General features: G+C 37.5%; 1 protein-coding gene across 4 annotated transcripts in view; it reads left to right on the top strand.

Annotated features, from left to right (window-relative positions):
- The window catches only part of LOC135222027 (serine/threonine-protein kinase par-1-like), a 370912-nt gene that overhangs the window by 158621 nt on the left and 190345 nt on the right, over nt 1-21946 (top strand). For all 4 annotated transcript variants that reach the window (XM_064260367.1, XM_064260269.1, XM_064260328.1 and 1 more), the window contains one exon: nt 20877-21089. In XM_064260367.1, the coding sequence (XP_064116437.1) occupies nt 20959-21089 (131 nt within the window). In that variant the 5' untranslated portion in view covers nt 20877-20958. The remainder of the gene's footprint in view (nt 1-20876; nt 21090-21946) is intronic.

Below are 21946 nucleotides of genomic sequence, written 5' to 3'. Positions count from 1 at the left end.
GTGATTTGGGATGCAAGGTGATCACGTGATCTTGCCTCTAGTCACGTGATGGTGTAGGCATCTTTAAATAAAGTGATAGGCGATGGAAAATAAAGGATGTAAAAAAGTTTACAGCTTAAAGGATAAGATGATAAATGATTTATGATTGGTTGAATGATTTGTGCAAAATTAAATGAAATAATGAAATTAATGTTTCCAGTAAGAGTCAGTAGAACATTTGTGCCCTCGGATAGTACTTGTAGATAAAAAAAATATTATATTAGGTTATTAATTGAATAATTTTAAGTGTATATTTCCAAGAATCGGTGTCTATTTTTATAGGCGTTTGTTTCGCTCTGCTGACTTCTAGAAATTTCGTTATCGCGGGATGTAGTAAACATTATGAAATATTATGGTAGAGAGAGAGAGAGAGAGAGAAGAGAGAGAGAGAGAGAGAGAGAGAGAGAGAGAGATATTAGGGTTAATGCGTCCTTCTTCCAAGCATGGCCAAGCGAGGTAGTCATTCTATATGATAAATGGTGTTATTACAGGTGATATGTATTCTGCTCATATGTTATGTCTGCTGGACTCATTTTTCTCGTGTTTTAAAGTTCTAATGATTATTTCTGAAATGTATTTGTGGTTTCTTTTCGTATAGTTTTCGCTTTGCACATTTCTTTTACGGAAGGTCTGTTGATCTCACTCATTTTCCAGGATACTGCATTTCAGTCGGTTACTTCAGACCATTGTTTAATAGTATTTATGTATATTTTCACGTGTTTATCTCGTCCTTTGTAAGTGTTACATGTTCGGTGTTTTCAGTTTCTTACTAGCCTATGGTCGTTTACCCTCAGTCTCTCTCTCTCTCTCTCTCTCTCTCCACACACACACACACACACACACACACACACACACACACACACACACACAGAGAGAGAGAGAGAGAGAGAGAGAGAGAGAGAGAGAGTGAGTCTCTTCGCCTTGATCGCATTTCTCAATTTCTTATCACCGATGCCGAAATGTAAGCAGCACTGATATAGTTACAGTTGGAGGCCGTCGCAATGGCGACGGCAATCTTGCAATACAGGTTCAGTGTCGAGACCACTAATAAAAGTCAGCAAAAGCCAGCCTCATTAGCTTCGAAGAAATTACTTTGCCTTCATTAAGTACTCCTAATCACACTAATTATCACCTTTGCTGGATGTGGTTCGTCAAGATTTATAGGATCCTTTTATAGTTTTCCAGTTTTTTTTTCTTTCGTAATCAGCTAGCCGATCATGAATTATGCACCACGGGGACGTATTTCTTAATAAATGAGATGACATTGATAATGGTAAGGTATCAACTTTAAATAGGCCTACTCTTATCTGGGCTAGCTGTCTTCCAGAGGATGCGACATACATAAAACATTATTCTCCCATTTCCTGGACGCAAGAAAGGAATCTTCCAGGCAGGGATCATTGACCAGTCGTTGATGGTGAAGATAGATTCCCAGATTCCGTCATGGACGTAACGTGATGATCCTTTGGTGGAAGCCTTGCTTTGTCCTCAGTGACCTCAAGCTTTCTTCTTCTTCTTCTTCTTCTTCTTCTTGGTTCTTACGACGATCTAACTTAATCACACGAAATAATGCCGTAGCCCTCGAGCTGTGCTATTATCAGTTGGCTCGGTGTTCTAAGCGTTTGTCTTCTGGGATTCGGTAAGTAGTTATTACAAAAGCATTGTAGTCTTAAATGCCTGGCCATATATTGGACCACGGGCCACCTCTCGTCTTATGTTTCCTCTCTGTTTTAGTGGCCTGCCTTGTGGTTCCTCATTTGTCTACATTTTATCTACAATGGCATCAGCTAAGTGAGGCAGCCTACATCCAATCCATATCCTTAAAACGACTTACCCACAGCTTCCTCACCCGCCCGTACCGTCTTTCCCGCGCCTTTCCTTTATGCCCTGTCATACTACGGCTCCTGACTTTTTAAGGTGTTGTCTATGGTAAAGGTATAGGCTGGACTTCCTTAGAATTCATTCAGGTACCAATATGCGTCGGTCTTCGCAGTGGCTAATCCTCACCTTCGCTGGTCTTTATATAATAAATATTATATTATTATATATATATAGATATCATATATATATCTATATATATATATATTATATATATAATATTATATAAATTTATATATATATATATAGTAATATATATAATATATCTTTGTTGATATTCCCTTTTCCAGCATCTAGCTCTACCACACCTTTCGGGCAATTGACAAAGGAAGCCAGACAAACTAAGAAGAGCACAGGATGAAGAGAGAAATATAATGGGTGTTTGAAGGAGGGATAAAAGTGAACAGAAAAAAGTGTTGCAATTCTTTCATTTAGGATATTAGCTTCATTTCGTTTGGATGTTCCTGCCTTTCTGTTTGTCCTCTGCATATTCAGTGCCCTTTTCGCCCACAAGAATCGCCCGACATCCCACCCTAGGAACCATGATTGCCGGGTTGCATAAGCTGCCTTATTTGCTGTCGCAAGTATGCTATTTATACTCTCTCTCTCTCCTCTCTCTCTCTCTCTCTCTCTCTCTCTATCTCTCAATCTTCTCCTCTCTCTCTCTCTCTCTCTCTCTCTCATTTACGCAGTTTTTGCCGTCAAGAAAATTCAGCAACCGCGTCATTGTTATTTACGCATTATAGTAGTTGTAGTTCTCATATTTGATTTACATATAAGTTATCTTTATTCCCAATATTTCTAAAAGGCTTGCGTGACTGAGGTTTTGTTTTTACATAAATAGGCTTTACGTAAGCAGCTTGCGCATGTCTGTCTATCTGCGTCATGTTGTACAATCTTGCTAATAATAATCCATATACAATACAGAATTTTAAAGCCTTTGCAACGCAGTTTGCAGAGGCCTGGACGTTGTTTATATAATGCATGTGTGGTTGTTTTAATCGCACACAAATATTGTGTAATTATATATATATATATATATATATATATATATATATATATATATATATATATATATATATATATATATATATATCGGAGTCTGTCTTATTTATAATTACAAAACAACTTGTATTTTGCTAATTTGTGCAGGTATGTTTAAAAACATAAAGGAGTACCATTCAAGATTTTTTTTATAATACTGAAGATCAGAAATATTTTCCAAGTCAAACTTAATTCGTTGTAAATCCTTAAAAATCATCTCGGTACTCATTAAAAAAAATTATTCAATGTTCATTATTTTGGTTATTACATTATAGCTGAGTCGTTCTCCTTTTAACAACAGTCCATAATACATAGCAAGAATCACAAATCCAGATCCTCTGATGACTATACCTTATTCAGTTATTTCCTGAAAATATCTGGACTTTACAGGTTACCGCAATTATTAGATTCATGACGAGGTAGCTGACAGTGAAAATAGCCATACCAACGTGTTTTAATTTTCAGATATATTTCCGCTAATTCATTCGTTCCTGTTTCGGCAAGAAAACTAGAGGAAAAAATCAGTCGTAATTTACAGCCTGAACGAAAAGTTTCAAACGAAAAGCAAACTTAATCGTTTTGATAAGGCAAATTTATTTCCAGCTTCAGCTGCGTTGACGGTTCGGCTAATGCTTACCCCCCGCTCGTAATTTACAACCCATGTTCCCCCTGAAAAAGGCCCGGCATGCATTATGTAACTGCATTCGTTTATATTATAACCGCACAACCCCTCTGTGTTTAAGGTCAAGGTGCGATTGTTAGACCAATCCAATTTTAGTTCGGGGTAGGTCGTAAAACCCCAGAGGGTAATCTCCACCACCTCCTCCTCATCCCATCCCATCCTCGCCTTGTCGGATGCCTTTCCCATACATCGAAATGTTATCTCCTCTGGTTTCGCTTTTCTCTTAGGGTTATCGCGGTTTTATAACTTAATTTTAATGTTATTTTTCACCTGTTTATCCGCGCGTCCTTGGACTGAAATGGCTTCGTGCGGATCGTGATTCTTGAGACGAATAGTCAGGAAGATGTTTCGACCCGTGTGGTGCCCTTTTGTTTATGGAGAGGTCAACACACAAGCGCGCATATGAGTATATTCACATGTTGTAACTTTATATATGTATATAATATTATATATATATATATATATATATATATATATATATATATATATATATATATATGTATATATATATATATATATATATATATATATATATATATATATATATAATATATATATACATATATATATATATATATATATATATATATATATATATTATATATATATATACATGAAATTGGCCTCTTTGAACCATATATAATATCAAAATCATTATACCTTGGGAATAACTTGCACCCATGGGTAGCTGAAAGTTGAAATCGACCGTATCAGTTTTTCTTGACTGGGCTAGAACAATTTGCTTACCCCGAAACAATAAGAGAACGAATGGAGGAGGACAGACTCAGCACACGTTGAGTAGGACAACAGATTTCGTACAATTCTTACTCTATGCAAAGTCCCAAACGCAAAAAGAGTAAAAGCAAAAGAATTATAGTAGCCGTACCCAGAAAAGGAGGGAGGAATAGTCGGAATCCTATTTGTAGGAGAAAGAATCAAGGAAAAGAGAGACATACTGTACGGATTGTGGAAAGCAAGAGAGAAGACATTTTTTAAAACAGCGCAGGAACGAGGACAAAGGAGCTCAGGAGGTGCCGATGCAAAGGCAATAACTATGACCTAACTTGAACCTAAGCTCAGAGTTCGAATCCTGGTTAGGCAGATGCACTTATCAATTATAATTCCCCTTGTGTGTTATTTAATTCCTCTTGCGTGTTTATATATTCCTTAGGTGTAGTGAATCCAGTATTCCATTATTGGAATGGACTTTTTTACTGATAAGTTTTTTAATTCTAACCGTGATATCGTTCCTATGTTTCCCTTTTGATGGCTTCCAAAAGTGATTGCCCTCAATGATGTTACATTAAAAATAAATACGCCGAAAAAATCAGTTTTCTGTACAGCGTATAATGCTGTATGAAACTCTCCGCCACGCCCCATGAAACCCTCAGCCGCGGCATAGGAAACTTTCAGCCACAACCCGGAGGTGGCCTGAAATAAAATAAAACTACTGAGGCTAAAGGGCTGCAATTTGGCATGTTTGGTGATTGGAGGGTGGATGAACAACATACCAATTTGCAGCCTTCTAGCCTCAGTAGTTCTTAAGATCTGAGGGGGGACAGAAAAGTGCGGACAAAAAGCCATCCAATAGTTTTCTTTTACAGAAAACTAAATGCAGAGTTCTTTGGGTGTTATGTAAGTGATGGTGTTGATGGCGGGGGAAAGGACTAAGGACTAAGGACTAAGGACTAAGGACTAAGGACTAAGGCAGGGCTGTATGGTTGGGGATCATGAACTTGAAGGAACAAAACCATGTGAGTCGTTAGTGTCAGGTTATTTGCATAATTGTTACCATTATGGTATCCTTCCCCGCCCTCTATACCTGCTTAAGAGGCGTTCATTTAGATATGTTAATTTGATGGCATTTTTATTTTAACATTTCACAGGGCGAGAGGAAGAGAGAGGTAGAGAAATTATGCACTCGTTAGGATGACAGTTCATCAATGGGAAATTATAAGATGTCTCAGTTTAAAAACAGATCTGTAAATTCTAGCGATTTTCTTGACCAAAATTTGCTGTCCGAATTATTGCAGTGGAGTTTTTTTTTCTCTCTTTTTTAATGAATTTTGCATAATGTTGCAATGATCCTCAGTTCTGTCGTGAATTATTTCATCGGTAACTAAGAAGAGAAAACGTTATCATCAATTATCTACATGAAAGCTTGGCTGCAATTTTTCTTTTCTTCCAAATAAGTCATTTTAGAATACTTGATTTTTGAGTATGTGAATTGCTGTTTTAGTTGAGGGTCTAATATGATGCTCACTGACATTGCACAGAAGATAAAGGGATTTTAGTTAAGTAAAAAGAATTCATAGAAATCTGCAAAAGCGAATGGAGAAAGGAGTTCTGAATTAGAAGCCAGAAATTGGGAAAACCTGTTACGAAAGGATAGTTGTTTGCTGATTAAGTCATTCACACTCTCTTGATTTTGGACGTTTTGTGTAAACATCTCAGAAACGCAAACTTTGATTTTCCCATCCTCTGTGCATATGTCATCAGATTCAGTGAAGGCGACGCTCAAGAGCCTATTTTGAGAAGCAGTGCGCCAAAAACAATGGCGACGCGCGAAGCCCAAAGCCCCTGGTCCAATTCTCATTATCAGATACCTGCTCCTCTAATGAACTATCCGCAATCTTCGTGCAGCGGCATCAACAACTGCCATTTACCAGATTTCAGGAGGAGTTCGGCGCCACCGTTCATGAAAATTAATGTCGCCAGTCCGTTTCAGACAACAGCACCGAACGGATGATGATAGATGCCAATGAAGCCACACGACCGCCCTTTATTTGGGAGACCTCTGACGGACAAGCCCAGGGGGATTGACTCCCGCGTTATGCAACTCCAAGGAGAATGGGGGTAGGGGAGGTGTGGGGGTATGAGAGGGCAGCACGAAGGGGAAGATTGCAGGAGGAGGAAGACCTAATGATGGTGGAAAAACAATTAGGGAAAAGATGGAGTAGAGAGAATGCAAGATGTAGAAATGGCATAGGGAGGGAAAATGGTAAGAAAGGAGTTAAGAGGGAGGAGATGAGGATAAGTGTAGAGGGGGAGGAAAACGACTGAAGCGGGTGAAGGAGTAGGAGAAGGCTGAGGGAAGGGGAGGGAGGGAGGGAGGAGGGGAGGGAGAAGCGACCACACTAAACAAGACAGGTTTTTAACAACGGGGTGGTTTTATGTCATTTAAATTGGCTCCTGTCGCCACCGGGATATGCCAAAGTAAAACTGTATTTTTTGTGTTGAAATTAACATCAGCCTTGAACTTATATAGTTATGATATTTTGGCGTTTATTGCCATTTAGAGTTTTGAGTGTGTGTTAGTGTGCGTGAGTGTGTGGCCTGTTTAGCACGACTTGGATAAAGGGTGAATACTTATGATGTATTTATTTTGGGCAAAAACTATCGTTCATGCGATGCATAATTATCAGTGCACAAGTTACCTTGTTATCACTGAAGATAATCGGATTTCCGTTTTTTCTGATTTATAGACTCCATCGGGCAGAAATGTGTTATGTTCAGTTTCTTTTGACGAACAAACTCTGACGTCAATAGACATACAATATTGATTTTCGAGATACTTGTATTTCTTTAATTATGAAGCAAATACTCTTAAGAATTATTGTTAAGAGAGTAATTTGGTCAAGACAGCAGTCAGCGGTAATAAATGAGAATGTAACGGTGTGTCGTACAGTCACAGAAGAATTCCGAAAAGAGAGTACAAGACTGTTTCGTATTTCCCATAGGTGTAAATATTTGATGAATTTAGTACCAAAAGGCTTAAAAGTTGCTGGGTGATTAAAAAATTCCTTAACACATATGTATTAAATAGCAGAATAAAACGGGCATTAAATTATTCAAGGTAAGATTGGCAGAAGCTAATGATTACCCTCCATCCGAAGCATAATAATAAAATGTTTACCTAAGAATAAACAAGTGGGACGGACGAAAGCGCAAATAACTAGTAAAATAATCCTGTAATACTGTGAAACAGTTGGGAACCACGACTCTGCGGCGCTTTTCTCATCTTCAGATTTCATTAATGAGCAACACTATAGTTTTAATTGCCATTGATGCTGACGGGACGTCCAAGATTAAGTCATTCGGACTTTTCCACTGCTGTAAAAAGCCTGGCGAAGCTAGGTACACTTTCATGCTGCTGTTTATTTTATTCTCTATATTAAGACGAGGAGTTGATGGCAGCTGATAAGTGGGGGAAAAGGAAGAGGAGGAGAACGAAGAAGAACAAAAGGAGTTTGGGGACCGGAGTCTGTTGGATGTTTACAGAGGCTGGAGAAAATTTTTAGGAAGACTGTGGACATTTATTATTATTATATTCAGAAAACGAAACCTATTCGTATGGACCAAGCCCAAAGGGGGCATTGACTTGAAATTCAAGCTTCCGAAGAATATGGTGTTCATTTGGAAGAAGAAGACAAAAGGTAATATGAAGTACAGAAAGAAGAGATCAGATATTAGAAAAGGAAAAATTACATTAATAATTGATTAAATAAATAAAATGTAAGTAAATTATATAATACAAGGAGAATTGCTTAGAGCAGTAGTGCATTGCATCTTGAGGCACTAAACAAAGCATCACCGAAAACTTCCCAGGGTAGTAAACAGTTTCTACTGTCCACCTGACCGTTTACCTGACCCGTTTCACCCCTCAATCCCAATATCCTGAGGCCCTGAATCCCATCAGCTCGAACCAGGAACAGGCGCTCAGGGAGGTGCTGACGCCAACTGGCCACTGGTGCTTTACCCTGTACTTACGTTCCGCATCGATGCCCTACCCGATGATCGTGGCTGCGTGGAACTAGGGTACGATTCTTGGCCACGATAGAGGAGTAATATTATTAAGGAAGCGCCCAATTAACTTGGGCGTGGATGGAACTACCTGATGGTTGGCGTTTTTGGCAATATCACCCGACGCGGGCTTAAAGGTTAGCACCTTCTCGTCGTCGTCGTCGTCAAGGGTTTTCGGAAGGGGTCCAGCAGCAGCAGCTCTGTTTCGCTCCACACGCATCGACTGTGATGTTAAGTTAGGGTTGAAGTAGGTAGGCGTTTTTGTGTTCCTTGATTTCATACAAATCTGAAATAGATAGATTTTTTTATAGTTAAAATTAAAGAAAAGATATTTCAAGTTCAAAGGAGAGGCTTTAAAGTGCAAAGGAAGCATGTAACGTTTTCCGGGCATCATGATTGATGTCGATACTTTTATGATTGAGGCTGCCTTAGGTTTTCCAACCCGTATTTTTGTTGTTTTTATTATAAATTTGTCGTTTACATTCGTTTGCCGAGTTACATGTGTACGTTAACAATTAGTACTTCTTTTTCTCGTGGGTTTTAGACTTGTTCTAGATGAATGTTTTATTGATTTTTTATATAATAATAATAATAATAATAATAATAATAATAATAATAATAATAATAATAATAATACTGTCATGCATCCTCTTTGAATATCACAAAAGGCTAGTGACTTCACTAGCAAGGTTTTAAAAAGATGAGTGGCCTTGTGCGGAATAAATTGAAAAAACTAAAGAAGAGCGAAAAATGACGCTCAATTAGAAATGCTATTTTCATTACAAATAAACAAACATCCACAATCAAGTAACTTAATAATCTAAGTACTTGTAAGACGAGTAAGTTTGTTACTAAGCTTGATGGCGGAAGTTTCCCGTGAAAATAAAGCTCGGCTGAGACCTTCGTAGGACGATGACCTAAGGAAATTTGGGAGGCGAATAGAGACCCGCTACTTTTGCGTAGTTTTTTGTGTAGAAGTTGAAGGTAAGGGGGCCTGTTACTGACGCCAACAAAGGGAGGAGTTTTTCCGAAACGAATTCGGATAATCATGAGCAGCTTCCTTCCATGCAACGTCTCCAAACATGACTAGTGACCAGTGTTCTGAATCGACGATGTTCCTCTCTACCAAATATGCCTACCGGAGGCCTCTTATCCGCTTTTATGACCACACGAATGCCATTTTCTCTCGTGCCTTCATTATGCCTCGCCTCTGCAGTTGGATCGTCGTTTGCTTGTATAATTCGGCAATTACCAGCAGTATTCTCGTTCGCAGTGAACGCGCCAGTGCGGGTCTGGCGCCAAAGCTTCTTGCAGAAGGGTTCTGAGAATTGCATCACCAGTTTTGACTGACCGATGGATGGGAGTCACACCTGGAGGGACGACTTGTCCGTAAATATGATCTGATGGCTGACGGTTTTCAGAACCCGGCCGAGTTGGATATTCATAGGTCGTATTAGTCATGGCCGCAGGGGGTGGTTATCATTGAGTGTGCCAGGCAAGAACTTCGTCGGCATCGGGTCCTAATTTGTACTTCACGAGGTTTGAAGGTTATGAAAAGTGGGTGATGTTTTGAGTTATTCTTGAAACTATGGCAAAGATTTTTGGAAATAAAGATTGTCTTTGTCAGAAGTTGAAGCAGGTTACTCAGAGAAGATATTAGAAACACTAAACACTAAAATTGAAGCGATTACGTGCAGGTCGTGAGATTTTTACGTCACTAGAGAATTTGCTGCGCATTATGATTAATAGAGAATTTGCTGCGCATTATGATTATTAGAGAATTTGCTGCGCATTATGATTAATAGAGAATTTGCTGCGCATTATGATTATTAGAGAATTTGCTTCGCATTATGATTAATAGAGAATTTGCTGCGCATTATGATTAATGGAGAATTTGCTGCGCATTATGATATTGTGATTATGTCCTGCCTTAGAGACAAGTAATCATCAACCCAGATATGCGTTTTATTATTTTCTTCACTTGCTTCAAGTTCCTCGCTGGACGAGCTGATTCCTTGCTCGACTATCAATCTGGTAGCTCAAGTTCGCTTCCCGCGGCCGCTCATTGATGGATGGGAGGAATTTATTTCTGGTGATTATAAATTCATTTCTTGACATAATGTGGTTCGGATCCTACAATAAGCTGTAACTTAAGCTTTTCTCTTGCTTTAATCCTATTTTCTTCGGCTCCTCTCGTCTCCTCGCAGCAATAGTAATATTTAAGAAAACTTTACTTTAACCAATAATCAATGCTGAGTAGATCAGATTTTGCATATATGTATTTCGTTTTTTTTAAAAGATTCAGTGTAAATGCTTGTGTGTATACAGCAGATATCACGCATGACTCAGTCAAGCATAAGGTAAATTCATGTAAGGAATTTGAAGACATTTTTGGCAGGGCAGTTCTGGTGCCTGTGTGCACGCACTTTTGCAGACACGCAAACTCTCTCTCTCTCTCTCTCTCTCTCTCTCTCTCTCTCTCTCTCTCTCTGAGGGAGAGAGTTAACAAGCAATTATCAACGCCTCCATGTGGTTACGCTTTCACCCCAGTTTGATATCTTTTATATTTCGTCAGCATCATGACGCGAAATGCAGGGACAGATTATTATGAATAAGGGCCAGCCAAAGTTGAGTGGATTTTTAACATAACCATAAAAGGTCATGGAAATCAATGCTTGTTTTTTGTTTGGTTTTTGATTTTGTTTTTATTATTATTATATTATATTGGGATCTTGATTTACATAAATTAGCTTGGGAATAGAATAAAGTTAGGGATGATGCTCATTAGCCTGACGTATGTGTATATTAAGTTATACTTAGTGCCTTTTCCTATCTTTTATAGTTCATGATGTAAAATTTTTATCATCTATAATTTGAACTGGTTATTTAGCATAAGCAATGAGCAAAATAATAGTCACCTTTGCATTTATTATTGTTGCCATTCCATTTGGTTAGTGTAGAGATGAGAAGCGAACATCGGAACATAATAAGAAACTCGTGACTTAGAATTCTGTTTTAATGAGCAGTTAACCGGTGTTTTAAAGCCCAATTAAAACGAGCAAATGTGTAATGTGGACAGCGATTGGCCGCTGATAAGCTCTTTCAAGTTGTTTGATTGACCGGCCGACAAGGCGTGGAAGATGGTCGTTCTCTTGTTCATTTCCTTAACCGAGAGTTTGAACAGGTCTTTCAAGAGTGGAACCGGGCACGAGTCGCTGATAGATATTCCCACTCGATAGAGTAACGACATACGCGGGAAGCCATCTTTGAAGAGGGCTGGGAACCATCTTGAAGGAAGGCGATTGTGGGCGTTCCGATGGATCGCGATAAAGTGTGTTTTAGTTTTTTCTTTTTTTTAGTTCCCGGTGGGGAGGGACTGGTCTCCTGGAGGGGTTTTATAAGGACTTCGACTGTAGGGAAGACATCTTTGAATTGAAGGGAACTGGATAAACTGGAAGGGGGTCCAGAGGTATGGTATCTGGCAGATTTGGCGGGCCAGCATCTTTCTAAATAAGGTTGCACTCCAGATACGCTTTCTCATCGTTGTCTTTATCTTTTTTCTAATTATTTTTCGCTCCCCTTGTTTGTTCATTCGCTTTACATTTGTCATGTCATGCTGTCTTTCTCCAAGTTCATCTGGCAAACAGAAGAAAATATTATTGAGTTTCTTTTGTGGATGGGATGTATGTAGTGTATATATATATATATATATATATATATATATATATATATATATATATTTATGTGTGTGTATGTATGTATGTATGTATGTATGTATATATATATATATATATATATATATATATATATATGAATACACACAGACATACATATGAATGTGTATGTGGGTGCTCATATGTCAGAGTTGCATGCATTTATAAAAAAAAAAAGGCGATAATTAACCGGTCTGAACTAAGGTATTAATCGTTTTACGTCATCATTACACCGAGGAGGTGGCCCCCTTTTTTATAGAATTAATTGGCCTGGGTTGTAAAGCATGAAGTCTTACCTGAGTTGCTAATGGAAATATGAAGGCGTTTACTTTTTGAGGGCGGAGGTAAGCAAGACTGATCCATGACGATGAGTCACTGTTTGTACTGAGTTCCCTCGCTCTGTATTTGTTTGCTTGTGTGTGTGTGTACGTATGTGTGTGCGTGTGTGTGTGCGCGCGCTACGTGAACCGTGTTAGGTGTGCGTGTATAATATCAATACTATATTGTAAGATAAGGTGTACGTACAATTGTGATATTTTGTTATTTACAGTCGTAAGTTAATCGTTTGTGATAATACTTGGATAGGATTTGTGTTTATTACCTATATATATATATATATATATATATATATATATATATATATATATATAGATATATATATATATATATATATATATATATATTGTGTGTGTGTGTACATAAATACATACGCACACATTTATATATTATACGTACACAAATACACATATATTTATATATATAATGTATATATATATATATATATATATATATATATATATATCTATATATATGTATAATTGTTTAAATAAGTACGTCACTTAAGCGAGTACACATGGTGCAGTGATGAAATCTTCATCCATCTAACGAAAGGTTCCAGGCTCGATTCCTGAGCGAACCGGAGCGTTTGGCACGTTCCGTTAAATCCTAATGCGATTTTGTTGACCTAAATAGTGAATCCTGTATCGGCTATTGGAAAAGAATTTAGGATTAACAACAAGAGGTACATTTTAGTTCAAGGAATAGACTGGGTAAATTTTATCATCATCATGGCCTCCCATGCTGGGTCAGCAAATTCTGCCACTCATCTCCGGCTTCTCATAGTTCTCATCAGAGGTCTCGGTCCTCCAACTCCTCTAGTTTCCACAGAAGCCCAGCTGGCACTGTCATCAACCATTCTGTCTTGGGCTGTGCGAGGGACATGCCCAAGCCATCTCCATCTCATCATTATCTCTCATTATCATAACGATATATTTTTATGTGTAGCTTCATTGGCATAAGATCAGTGTCCTCGTACCAGTTCAAACCTTACTTGATGTATGTGTAAACGTACTTTCGAATGTATTTTCCGTCTATTTGATTCGACATCTTAATCAGCCTGCCCTTTGCTTCATATGCCTTATTAATATTTCACTAAGTTCCTCGTTGGACGAGTCGGTTGTGTGCTCGACTACCGATCAAAGGGTCCGGTTTCAATTCCCCGCTCTGCCAAAGCTAAATCAGAGGAATTTATTGTTGGTGATATACATTCAGTTCTCGATGTGGTTCGGATCCCACACCAATTGGTTCCTAGCCGCGTAAAAATATCTAATCCTTCGGGCCAGCCCCAGGAGAGCTGTTAATCAGCTCAGTGGTCTGGTTAAACTAAGATATACTTAACTTAATCTTTCACTAAACTCTTGGTCAAGAGAACCTGTACTGGATATGATTGTGAATAATTATTTCAGAGATTCAGTTTCGTTAATCCTATCTATTTAATGATATTTCCTCCCTTTCTGCATACCCTGCCATAATACTCTCTGTCTGGTTTTCCGAGATATATTTGCTACTAAATATATGTTGCATTGTATTCAGCATGCTTTTTAAATCTTGTGGCGTTATGCCTATTAAAACGACATCACCTGCGTGTTCTAATCTGTCGAGGTTCTTATTTTACTTCATTGTACAACATCTCTCCCATCTCTCATCCAGTTTTTGCTTACTCGGAGAGTAAGCCTACAAACTACTTTGTTTTTGTTGTTCTTGTTGTGGTTGGGGGGGGGGGCGTTAGGAAAGGTCTATGGAAAAGCCTAAAAAGGTCTGGAAAAAGATGTTTCGCATTGAGTTAATGATTCAGGAATTTTAGGATAGGATATTTATGATTTATTTATTAGAATGAAAAAGTAGAAATAAATAATGTGCATGTTAAACAGTATTGAAAAATTATTTCTAATAAAATGTAGCATATTTATTTTAACTTTCGTTGATGAAAGAAGGCTCTATTTCACCCTAGATTTTAGCACTTTTTAATTTATTTGGTGTTCTGAATTTACGTTTTGTTTCCTGTTCAGTTATTTTATGTTTCCACTTATAACGGAATATATGAACGTGTTTAATTTGTCCTTTGTGTTTGACCCTTGTTGTTAGTATGAGTAGTATGTAGTAAGTATGAGTATTAATTACGATGACCACTTCATGTTAAGTTAGGAATATACTGTTTACAACTTATGCCTGAGGAGAAAATCTTGCCTGCGTCCCGAGTAAGCTGGAGGCTTACTGCCTTGTCCATTAAAAAATACGAGAGGGGCAAACAGCAAAGGTGAAATAAAATTCCATTTAAGCACCCCATTATTTATTGCAAGTTCATTTGACAAGACCTCATCAACATTAACTCTGAAACGACTTCGTTCATGTAAAAACACCAGTTAGATTTACATATTTAATGGGAATGCTTATATATATATATATATATATATATATATATATATATATATATGTGTGTGTGTGTGTGTGTGTGTGTGTGTGTGTGTGTGTGTGTGTGTGTGTGTGTACAAATATCATTTAATGTCCAATCACTATGCCTGAGGAATAATTTACGCCTCTCTTGATAGCTAAGTAGTCAAAATTCACTATAGATCGTCGTTTATAAACCTGGCGGCGGTGTTCGAATCTCACTGGTGATGAAGCACTTATCAATTATAATTCTCTTTGGGTGTAGTATTTTATGATATGTAGTAAATTTTAAAAATGGTTATGCAGTACAGGTTTTAGGTACTAATAATGATACGGAAAATGGATCTAAACGAGTCTACAAATGACTCTTGAAGCTGGAAGATAATTTCTTAGCGTTAATGAAGTATTGCGATGTACTTCTAGAGCATCCGCACAGTTTTAGTTCTCATATGCAAGGTTACATTCAGCTATAAAATTTTTATTATTTTTATTTTTCCTACATATACATTCCTTTGATTTATTTAGTCTGTTATTTGTCATATATCCTTATCTAATGTAATTCTACTCTTTGCTTCCTCTCTGAAGGCATTTTATTCGGAACGGCTTCTCTCCTTCAAGACGTCTGTTGCTCACACTATGCAGGTAGAAGGAGCACTCCTCCCATCTTGAGACGAATTTCCTGTCGTAGGTTGAGGACGTTGATTGAAAATATGCCGCCAACCGCGTTCCCTTTGTCGGCGGGGCCCTTTTGCTCTATTATCCTGTCGGATAGTAATGGAGCTCCGTGGGACCTCTTTGATCACAGGAATAGCACTGAAAAGGAGATGATATCGGGACAAGTTCTCATCGGAACAGTTAAATTCACTGATTCCGTTTCACTTTCGGGGGGTAATATTATGCCATCTCTCTCTCTCTCTCTCTCTCTCTTCTCTCTCTCTTCTCTCTCTCTCTCTCTCAACACACACACACATGCATAAAATGTGTGTTTGTGTGCCTGCATATGTTACTATCTATATATTATGCACTGCTCCGCTGATGTTTACATTTCGGGATTGCTTCTTTATGCATGTGTTTGTTTGTAAAAATCTCAGGATGAAGACCGGTTAAAAAGTGGTTTTAAGTAGGTCGGTAGGAGTCGTGTTTCCACAACGTGCAAAGATATGACTCATGCCTCGTATAATCTTCATATTTTCCGTCGTTTTAGATGAAGTCGACAGCTATGAGAGAGAGAGAGAGAGAGAGAGAGAGAGAGAGAGAGAGAGAGAGAGAGAGAAGGTCTTTGGGTTCAGGAGGGCAATACGCTCTTGGCTCGTGAGATAAGATTTAAGAGTGTTTGGTTTAGTTGACAATGAAGACCAAAACATCCTCTCTCTCTCTCTCTCTCTCTCTCTCTCTCTCTCTCTCTCTCTAAAACACGAACGCACTCACATACATTTTCATATCAGTGTACAGTTAGTAATTTGTAGGATTGCTTAGTATTTCTGATTATACAGATGTGGTTTAATTAAAAAAACAAAAAACAAAAAAACAAAAACAAAGTTCCTATTGGAAAGCAGCCATAAAACCTACCACTTGGGTTTGTTGTCAAATAGAGCAGAGGCTTTATGTAGGGTAATCATCGTGACTTTTCTTTCTGTTATGTCAATATTTATACTTTCAGGGTTCCGTTAAAGATATGCTACCCTATTCTTCTCATGTTTCGCCTGCACTCCTGAAAAGGACCAGGAGTCATGTTGCTCTTTAACTCCCGAATCTTATGAAAATAAGAACGTTCGTAGACCCCAAAACTTCGCCAGAGCTGAGCAGTCCCTCCTCTCTAAGGTCCCCCAACCCCCCATAAGTTACATTCTTGTCTCTCCCAAAACCTGATGACTCTCCTAATCTTAGAAGCAAACAAACAGACGCAAAAACAGAACCCCTTTGCAGAGATAACTAATAAAATTGGGTTGAAAAATTCTACGGCGGTGGCGAATACAATTTCGATTTCTCAGGTCAACCATGTCGAGCAATCCTGCCTACCAAGGTGACATTCCTATCTCTCCCAAATTGTGAAAACTTCTTACAAATCCACAGATTTCACACATAATATATTATACTCGTGCTAGAAACACTCTGACAAATTGAACCAGTAATATAACTCGTTGTAGTTAAAAAACTTTTAGTGACCCTTAAAATGGCAGACAGGGTTGCCGCACTCTGTTATTCTCTAGAGTCTTCATATCACCCAATGGAGCAAATGGATTTATTCAGTTTGGTTAATGAAACAAACATTCCAAATACTGATTCATTATATACACGTAGGCTAACTGTAGCGAGTAAATTTTTACTCAAAAGAGAGAGAGAGAGAGAGAGAGAGAGAGAGAGAGAGAGAGAGAGAGAGAGAGAGAGAGGTTTTCATGCCATTCATTTCTTTAATTTTTGACTAAAATCCTTTGCCAACGGCACGCAGGATTATTGGTGGGTTGGTTTAGTATGGGAATATTCTTGGATGTGTTTTTGTATAAATCACTGCGTGAATGATCGCTGTGAAGAAAATTGATATTTTTATCTAGAAAGATTGATGTCTATTGATAACTGAAATTGCTTTCAAGTTGTATTCCCCTAAATTACGTGTAATGAAACTGAAGTAACTATGGGAAGGAGTAACTGCGTGGTTACTTTAGAAATACTTTGATGACGTGTTACTTCTCATAGCGAACGAGAATGGCTGTTTCACCTTATCGAAGAAAATTTAGCAAATGTTCAAGTTATAGTGACCTGGGCTTATTTTGAAATAGCAGGAAAATAAAATGAATCTGTGAAGAAAATAGTTTCAGAGGTATATATGTGTGAAAATTCTTATTAGTTTTGTAATTGTCCCGTAACTTAAACCTTACAAGTTTATGCATTTGTTAGGGGTTAGGAAAGCTCTGTTAGTCCAGCTAAAATACATTTTCAATTATACTTCACATTTGATCACATTTTCGTGCCCTGCTTCTTCACGGCTGATTTCTCGTCTGGGAAGCAGTTGACCAAAATGGGACATACTCTCGCCTGCCTCTCCATATCCATTTACTCCCCCATCGGGTGGGGCATGAAATGGGTGATAAGACTAGCATCATCTCGTTAAAAGATGCCCCCATCTTATACAACGCTTACCTCGCCCTGTTTGGTCCCGTCCGCCCGCTGGGAGGGATCAGACGGCGACTTGCCGGTGGGAGTGAGGTTTCAGAGCGTCTACAAAGCTGACTTCTCTTCTTATTTCAAGTAATACTGCGTATTTAAATTCATTGGAAACTGAAGAACTTTGCTGAGACGACTCATATTAAAGATAAAATTGGCTATTAAGTCAAAATCTGGCCATACTCGATAAATATCTGATATCAAACATATATATATCATGAACTCCTGACGAGGAAATGTCGTTTTCCAACTGAGAAGAAGTCGTGGGTACAAAGGCTGAAACATTTCTCATCTTGCTTACAAGTAGCGATAATGGAGGGATGGCCAGCTGTCCTTGGCTGTCCGAAACCTGTCAGCTTAACTCACTGGAGAATTAAAATATCATTGCAAGACTAAGGACGAGCGAACATCAAAGTAAGCCGCTTGTTTGTTTGATACGCTCGATGCCTTTGTCAAACTGTTTGGCTCTCGTGATTTTACATAAACGAAGAATCCATTATTTCTCGTTTCCTCTTTTATCTTCGCTTAATTTCGATATTGGAGATGAGCTTTTTTAGTTCTTTTTGTTGAACATAGACATATTTTCGATGTTTTACGAGAAACTACACTGTAGTTCTCTCGTCTTATTTATCTACAGACTTAAATTTCGACTTAATTGCATAAAAAGTAAAATATTTTCGTGTTTGTTTCTCCAGATTTTTGGGTTATGAAAATTTCTCAAAATTCTCATGAAAGTTTCTCAAAATGCTCATGAGAAATTTAATGTTAAAACGAATTGAAGTCAGAGTCACAACAGATCAGTATTGTATTATGGTAAATTTGCATACTTAGTAAACTTAGAGAGTTTAGTATTCGTTATAAAGAAAATGTATTATTTTACTTATTGATGAAAGTACATTACATTATATGATGTTATCAGGAAGAACATCAACAGTTATTATTGAATTAGATGAAATTGAAAGTAATAGTAAATGACAAAGATTTGAATTAATATTGGATAAACTTACGCGTAAACACTCCAGTAAAGATGACAATCCCGTGCAAAGTCTGTTGGCGATGATGAATCCTAATTGTGACACTCGCTTCGCTTTTTCCTTTCAGATGATTTTGCTTCACTAACCTTGATGCCTTATTTTGCTTTCCTTATTCGTCCCTCAGCCCGCGGTATAGATAATGATGATGTAATGCTTCTGTTTACAATGGCTACTACGCCATGGGTTCGACCCTTCGAGTGCTTCGTGTTGTTTTGGAAGGAGGGATTTGATGGTTAACAATTAACTTGTGCGGCTAGGTTAGTTTTTGTGAAAGCGATGGTAGCTATTATATATTTATAATGATATAGTTTGTTACAACTACCGCTGCTAGGATTTGTATTATTAGCGTACGAATGCTGTTATATATATATATATATATATATATATATATATATATATATATATATGCACATATACACGCACACACACACACACACACACATACATATATATATATATATATATATATATATATATACACACACACACATATATATATACTATATATATATATATATATATATATATATATATATATATATGAAAATGGAGAAACCAAAGGAAAAAGGAAATAGAGTTCTTAACTTTCTTCAGGTTAATGTTTTGTGAAAGCAATGGTATCACTTACAAAATTAATAATATATTTTGTTAGGCCTACCGCCGGTAGGATTAGTGTCTTTAGCGTAAGTATACTGTTTATACACACACACACACACACACACACACATATATATATATACATATATATATGTTATATATATATATATATATATATATAATATATATATATATATGTGTGTGTGTGTGTGTGTGTGTGTCTGTGTGTGTTTGTGTGTACGTATATCATTGTGTTTGTATGGGTTCGACTGAATATATTCAATAAATATAGATTCCATGCCAGAGGGGCGTGAAATACACTAAATACCAAAAGCTAAAAATCTGAACCAGGGTAAGAGGGGATAAGACTTTTCTGGAGGTTTTCCTCCAATTTTAATCTAACGCATTATTATTAGGTTTGTTAAGCAATAAGTCCCATACATACCTACATTTGCGCCAAATGTATGAAAACTTTTCGCCTAACGTCTTGTGTTCACAGTTAGTGTTGGGTACTCCTCTCCTCTCCTCTCTCCTCTTCTCTCTTCTTCTCTCTCATTCCTACCTCCTCTCTCTCTCTCTCTCTCTCTCTCATACCTAAGAAGTATGTTAACTTCGAATAAAAGTAATTGGGCGTTTTAGATTTTTTTCGGAATTTTACATTCTCAACTTATGTTTAATGAATTGCATAAGAATAATTCTTTCGGTTTTAAGAAGTCACACATTTATATAAGAATATGGCCGACCATGTTGAGTGTCTTATTGTATTAAGGTCATGACTATATATGTTATTCTTTTTTTTGTATTTGCTTAGACTGAATGCTGTTCTAAGGTGTAAAGAATACTGAGTACTGAATAAGGAAACTGAAACTCATTTGCTTTAGAATATTAACTTGTTTTCAGATGTCATACATTTCCATAATACTTCTGACTATTACTTTAAGAAGTCTCTCAGTTGTAGAAGCATAATGACTGTCATTTTACTTATTTGCATGAGAATACTGAAGTAACTGAGACGTCCCGCATCTGCGTAAGAATACGGACTCGTATGAAGATGTCACGGAGTTGCGTAACATTGTCGACTTATTGTAAGCAATGACATAAGAATACCGACGTATTTCATAATGTCACGGATGCACTTAATAATTGTATCATCTTTCCAAATTAATAATTGTTTCATCCTTCCAATTCCCGCAGAGGCCAGTTCGCCGTGGTGTACCACGCTCGCCACCGCATCACGGGCGACGAGTTTGCGGCGAAGTTTTCTTCGAGGTGGCGTATGGGGGAGGACTGCACGGCCGACATCCTTCACGAAGTGGCCGTGTGCGCCATGATAAAGGCCACACCGAGGGCCGTCCAACTCCAGGATGTCTTCAGCACGGAGAAGGAGCTCGTCCTCGTCATGGAGTAGTGAGTACCAAATTAATCTGATTTTCGCTCTCATTTCCTTTTCGTTTCCCTATGCTCGCAGGGGTGAGTACTTCTGATGCTTGTATGGGTAAATACCATTTTTATTATTATTATTCATTCTTATTAACGCGTTGGTTTTATATGATTTGTCCTCGCTTTATTTTGCAGTGGTCGGTTTTATAAAGAATTTAATTTGGCCTGTCCTAAATTCTTTTCATTTTAATGTTTGTCAGATGTGTTGTGTCTTGCCTCGGGGATAATTCATTTGGAAGTTGTTAGTGACCATTTCTTTGTTTTCCGTGTGTGTAGGAATGTGAACTATTTGTTTAGGTGTGTAAATGAATCAGATATTGCGAAGTTATAAATATATATAATATATTATATATATATATATATATCTATAATATATATATAGATATATATACAATATAGTTTCTTTTAGATTTTCATAGCGCCTAACGCTATGGAAATACGCAATCCTGTGATCTTATTCTCCTATTGTATACCTGGGTAATTATATATAGTTAGATTTAACTATAATTTTTGTCGGAGATTTTTGTTATTGCAAATTATTTTATTTAAAATAGAAACCTTTCCCGTCATATTTACGCACCGTGGTGCCCCTCATATTAGAGAATCCCTCCCTGTCCCCTCCCTCCCATGTGTGATTTACTTTGCAAGCAATGTTTTTGCCCCTTTCTTACATCCGGGACCGTAAGGTCAACATGACTCCATGTTGACTTCTATCTCATGTTGGATTATCGGACAGCGAAATAAGATGAAGTTGTCGGTTCTCTTTTCCTCTAATTTTTTTTTATCTTGTTATCGAAAATCTTTGGAGCGTTCACTGTCCAATA

Source organism: Macrobrachium nipponense, chromosome 11 (genome assembly GCF_015104395.2).
Source record: "Macrobrachium nipponense isolate FS-2020 chromosome 11, ASM1510439v2, whole genome shotgun sequence".
Lineage (NCBI taxonomy): Eukaryota > Metazoa > Arthropoda > Malacostraca > Decapoda > Palaemonidae > Macrobrachium > Macrobrachium nipponense.
Note: the sequence above shows the minus strand (reverse complement) of the source record. Positions and strands in the feature narration are given on the sequence as shown.